General features: G+C 39.5%; 1 protein-coding gene across 1 annotated transcript; it reads left to right on the top strand.

Annotated features, from left to right (window-relative positions):
- The first annotated feature begins 2,852 nt into the window (after positions 1-2,852).
- LOC143546043 (uncharacterized) lies at positions 2,853-3,479 on the top strand. Its single transcript, XM_077037795.1, has one exon. The coding sequence runs from the start codon at positions 2,853-2,855 to the stop codon at positions 3,477-3,479; it is 627 nt and encodes a 208-aa protein (XP_076893910.1).
- Positions 3,480-6,325: the final 2,846 nt, after the last annotated feature.

The raw sequence follows: 6,325 nt of genomic DNA on the forward strand, positions 1-6,325 counted from the left end.
CTGCCAAGAACCTCTCAGGCTCTTGGGGCTTCCACAGCTGAGGGGGAGTCTACAAGTGCAGCCGGTGACGACGTTGTAGATGTTGATGATGATGCTGATGTTGAAGATGTTATAGATGCGTTGAAAGAGTTGGATGAGGATGAAGATGAGTTTATGGATGAAGATGATGTGCTGCCGGTTGATGAGATCGAGAGGATCGGAGAGCAGATTACTGTTGAAAACGTGATAGAAGAAGGGGAGATTGTTGATGACTCCGTGGAACACGAGATTCCGGAGGTTGAGAGACCAGAGTTGGGTGATGAGAGCGTGGTGGAAGATACTGAATGGGAGGAACAACCGAATTGGAAGGAGGGTTGTGCTCACTGGTTCATAAAGACGAAGAAGCCGGCGGTCCCTAAGATGTTCAGAAAAAGTTACAATATTAAGGGATACGCAGAAGCTAAGAAAGGTATTATCTGCTGGTTATATGACGAGCAGCTGCGGCTCTTCGTGATCAAACGATACGATGGAATTCAGTACTTCAGGAGAACGTTGAGATCTCTAAACACACTGCCAGAATGTGAGGTAAAAGATTTAGCCAGATTGGGATTGATAAACAGAAGTGAAGACAACATGGCTAGAATCATCGGGAAGATCGTGTGGAAGGAGTGCGTTAAAGAGAAAAAGTTTGAGCTACTGAAACCACAAAAGGGGAAACTTGTCGAAGACAAGGATAGAGGTCTGAGAGTTGATGGAAAACCTTGGATGGTTATGAAATATAAACCGATCCGGTGCCTTAAAGAAGTACCGATGAAGCTCATGCCCAAGGACGTGCTGAAAGACCTAAAATGGTGGTTCGTGGATTGTGAGACAGCGGAGGCGGTAATGGAAGATGAGGATGAACAAGAAGTGCTTAGGGTTTACGACCCGATGCATCTTGTTAATCTATCGCAGGCTGATCTGAAAGTGCTCAACGAGAAGAAGATCTTCTACATTCCTGCTTGGAAGGATCAAGCTAGGAAATATCAACGGGTGGTGTCGGTGTGTGTTAGAGAGGGAGCGCACGCATAGAGATGCAAGATTACAAGACTCAAGATTTGAAGATCAAGATATGAAGCTACTGCCAAGGGGGAGTCTGTTGGTACATGTGTGTCAGTAGTTCATAGTCTAGCATTTGTAATCGAGTCTGTAATGTAATTATGTTTATGATTATGTTTATGTTTTTGTACGTGCGAAGTTGTCAACAAGTTCGCTCAGGCGAACTTGTTGAACCAGCGAAGTTATTGACAACTTCGCCTATGGCGAAGTTGTCGTGTATATAAACTGTTCAGCGGAACAGTTTGGTTGTTGGTTTTTTAGGTTTTCGTTTCAGTTGTTCAGTGAACGTGTTACGTGTCAGTGTCTGTAATAGTGACCTCGAGTCACGTGTTCGGTTATCTATATAACGTGTTCGTTCATTGCTCGTGTGTTTGGTTTATACATATTCTGCACTCGTATCTAACTACGCAGGGATTCCGCACCTGCGCAGATAGCGACATCCCGTGTACGATCCGTCCAGGAACCTACAACCTCTCAGTCTCACCAACACTTGACCCTAATGGCAATGAATACTACACAACCAAGGATAGAGGAACAATTCAACTTAAACCAATAAAGATCAACTAGTCGCTCAAAACACCTAAACCGGACAAGAAACGAACTTGCTCTCGCGCAATTCTAATTCTAGCATGCAAAGGCAATGAGACAACCCTAAATTCTTATCACCTCTCGGTCACTAAGAAGGTGTCTAACCGCTGTACTTTAACCACAAATTCACGCAACAAAACCCTACGGTTGTACCTACCGCAAACAAACCCTAAACACAAAGTCTAAAATCAAACAAGCACCGATCAATCATTACAAATCTAATCAATCAACGCAAGGAGTTTAATCAATGAATTACCAAAATTTCCAACCCTTAAACACAACCTATTTCATGTCTAAATCAAACTTTACATCAACAAATTAAGTCTATCAATCAAACAATCCATAAAACCTATCAAACACTAACAAGAATCATCATTCCTAGGTAGAACTAACAAGTTTAGCCAAGAATCATTTTTGGACAGCAGCAAACAATTAATAAACACATCATTAATCCCATACCAAACATCTTAACAATCATCCAATGATCAACAATAATCAATAACAATTCAATCTCTCAATCAATTGCAAAACAAATCAACAATTAAACAAGAAAATCAAAGTGTATGAACAATGAAAATAGATGTAAGGATATGGATGTTTCCGGGGCTGCTCTTGTTGTCAAAAACGATGGGGATTCAATCCCGAGGCTTGGTTCTTGTGTCTTCTTCCTTCCCTAGCCGCCACAACCTTCAAACCCTAGCCGAAAAAAGATTTCTCCCTTGCTTCCTTCCTGCTGCGTGCTGCGATCGGCTGCTTCTTCACAGCTGCTAGGGTTTTTTATTTTTTTATATATTATAATATAATAGGGTCTTGGGCCTCCATGATGCATACGGGCCGGGCCTTGAGCTTTGTCTTGAACTTGTATGCGTAAAAGGCTCGTAGAATGCTCGAAAAGCTCGGGTTTTCTTCTTTCTTTCACCAAAAACCTACAAGGTTATTAAACTTATGTAAAACCTATATAAAACGAGTAAAAACACATAAAATATAATATATTATGTAGATAAAAGGTGCGGAAAATACGTGTGTTTTACAACACATCAATTTCATAAAATCTGTTAAACTTAGGTATTCCACAACTATATCATAAAAAATATTTGAGGAAGCCGACTCAAAGCGACGTACAAAAAATATACGAGGTGCATCATCAAAGACACGGTTTTCCCGGGATGCTTGGTAGCCTCGATTGCATGCATTGGGAATGGGAAGCCTGTCCTGTTGCTTGGCAAGGTCAATATCATCGGGGTGATCATGATGGCCCAACAGTTATTCTTGAGGCGGCTGCATCATTTGATCTTTGGATATGGCATGCGTTTTTTGGGATGCCTGGTGCAAACAATGATATAGATGTGATTAATGCGTCCCCTATTTTTGACTGCCTCACAGACGGAGTCTCGCCTGACATCTCATTTTCCACGAATGATGTCAACTACGAATATGGATATTATTTAGTCGACGGTATTTATCTGGAGTGGGCCACGTTCGTTCATAGCTTTACGTGCCCGACTGACGAAAAACGTCAGTATTTCAAGAAAAAACATGAGTCGGCAAGAAAAGACATCGAAAGGGCATTCGGTGTATTAAAGAAACGTTGGTCTATCATTAGACAACTGGCTCCTTTTCTACAAATGGATAAGTTAAGAAACATAATGTACACTTGCATTATCTTGCATATTGTGATATTGGAGGACTCAGGTAGAGCAGTTTGCCAAGGCGAGTACAACGATGAGCCAGAGCCGATCTGTACACTAAAAGAAGATGAGAAACTTTCTAATCTATTAAAAACACGAAAAAGGGAAACTAATTTCAGCCTTTGATTGGATTTGGTTGAACATCTTTGGCGTAATAAGTAAGGTGACGGTGAGGACAGCGACTAAAAATAGCTTTAATTTTTTTATATGTTTTTTTATTCAATTTATTTTGTATTTTAGTATTATTGTATTTTTTTTATTATTGTATTATATATTATTGTATTGGTTTTTTTTGTTTTAACTAAAAAAGAAAAATGTTGGGCTTCGAAGCCCCCTCACCACAGAGGGGCATTATGCCCTGGGGCTTCGATGCCCCAGTGCCCACGTGGCACTGACGTGGCACTGTGGAGGGGCTTCAAAGCCCCCCACCATAGCACACAACCTAAAGGTTCTGAAGACCTTGCTCGAGGTAGTAAAACCATGCTCGATAGTCTATGCTTGCTCGAAGTCCATACTTAGCCATTGTCTGAGGAAGTTGAGAAGATTCCATCTTCCATATCAAAAATCCGACCAAAAATTCCCCCTAGATTGGAACAAGCTCAGATGCATCAAAACATACCTGCATAGAGTTACACATGTATCAGACATCAAAGATATATCATTCAAGAACATGTCATTTCATTACATAAATAGGAATTCTGCCTCTTGGGCATTACACAATAAAATTTTATACATCAAAATACAAATAGAGAAAAACAGAATTATAAAAAGATCTTCTGTGAGCTCCATTCCGTTATCTCCTTCTTTGGCTCCCTTTCAATGCTTCCTTTTTCCTCAATCTCACTAGAGCAGCTCTTTGTTTAAACATATCTAGTTCAACTCCATCATCTGAATCTGTTGGAAATTCAGCCTTTGTGATAACTTTTAGATCTTGGACATGTATGAGTGGCAGATCATCATCATACATTACCACGGCTATAGTTCCTCCGGAGTTATTTCTCAATGTTACTGACCCATTCTCTCTGTTGTAGGTGTATGAGCAATTCTTTCATTTTGTTGAACTATTGAGTTTGGCTCCATCATCTCCTGTCTCAGAGCTAAGCACTCTCTTAAAGTCTTTCTTTTTCTTTGTGAGTTGCCAGCTTGTGTTTTTCTTTTCTTATTCTCAAATAGAGAGAGTTCTAGTGTATGTACTTCAATGATTCTCTTGTTTCTTTTATCCCTCTCTGCTTGTTCTTTAATAAATTTGGGGAGATCGTTTCGTTGTTGCCCTGCCATTTGACTTCTATTTTGATTGTCATAGAGATCCAAGGTAGCCATCTTCTTTAATTGTTCTTTTGAAAAGTTTCTCAGATCATCTCTAAAAATGATAAGGGTTTCTTCTTTGTCTTCAGTAACAACCCTCAAGGTCTTTGATCTTTTATCGAAGTAGAGATGTGTAGGCAGATTCAGATTTCGTGTTGGTTCAGGCCTCACAATCTCAGACCTTGGGGTTCGACTCGAGCTTCCTTGAGTATTTGTCTTTATCTGATGTAGCCCAGCCTCTTCATACCATTTTCTGATTGAATCATCAGTTTGTAATATCAATCTTGACATTTTGGCTCCCGTTTTGTGTAAGGCACTCATCATCTCAGCCCTTACTGACAAGTGACTCGTAGGGAAGCCGTTAAGCGAGTTAAAAGATATAAATGCATTGGCTTAACCAACTTAATTTCATGGAATTAGTTGACTATGGTTACTCATATGTTTACAGGTAGAAGGAGGTAGAGGATGAAATTACGAGAACGTGGGCGAAAACGGCGAAGAAAACAGAGTTGAAACGAGAAAGATATGAAGAAAACAAGAAAATGAGAAAAGGCTCCACCGTGGCACACGGTAAACACCGTGGACCATGGTCAACCCAGCTCCAATTAGACAGTTTTCACCGTACCGTGTCATTCTATGCACCGTGGATTGACCGTTGCCAACGGTCTGGACCGTGGACCATGGTCCGACTCGTAACTACCGAGTTTGGGCCACTTTTTAGGTCGTTTTTGGTTGTCTTTTGACATATCTATCAATTGGAAATGATTAGGGGCGATCTCTAGAGTCTAAGGCATTGTTTTTGGTGATTGTATTCGTTAGTTTGAGTGTTTGATTCTCATGATGAAGACAATTGAGGCAATGATGATCAACAAAACTATGAGTGGCTAGTTTCTTTGGTATTCCTCTTGGGATGTAAGGATTATTTACAAGACACTTATGTTATTTGTTCTTGAACTTGGATTGATTATCTAATTGTTTATGTTAGTATAATCATGATGTTTGTGTGATTGTTTGTAACTTGTCTATATCGGTTAAACCTAATTTTGAATTAGGGTTAATAGTATTGATTGATTATACTAACACTTAGTGTCGTTGACAATTGAGATTTAGTGGAAAGAATTAGGGTTAATAGTATTGATTGATTGTTGAGTAACAACCTCGCATTCTAGGAATCCGAGTACTTAGTTCTTGATTAATCACAAACAATTGCATAGGCACAAAACCGAGATATTATGGTTTATCCATTGAATTTTAACAAGAGTGTTGAGTAATAACCTGAACCCCGAGAGGAATGCTTGTTTAATCAATCGTTTACACTTTCGTGTTAGTTTATTTTAGATAACTAAAACCAAATCAAAATCACTTTGAAGATTACTTTTTGTCTTTTACTTTTATATTAGTTTAATTGCTAAGCTACTTATTTAACATATATTCCACAAACTCCTTGTGTTCGACATCCACTTACTGCTATCTATTTAGTTGTAGTTGTTTTTTTTTTGCGCGAGTCTTCGACCTCAAGTCAAATTTTTGCGCCGTTGCCGGGTAGTAGTGCGCAACGTGTGTTATTTTGTAGTTTTTGTTTAATTGTTATTGCCAGTTTTACGCAGGTTGTGTTAGTGTGTAGGTACTTACAGGTATATGCATACGAGAAGGTCTTGGTTTTCATC

This window comes from Bidens hawaiensis, unplaced genomic scaffold (assembly GCF_021521415.1).
Source record: "Bidens hawaiensis isolate Kalapana, Puna unplaced genomic scaffold, B.hawaiensis_p1.1 tig00014198_1, whole genome shotgun sequence".
NCBI lineage: Eukaryota > Viridiplantae > Streptophyta > Magnoliopsida > Asterales > Asteraceae > Bidens > Bidens hawaiensis.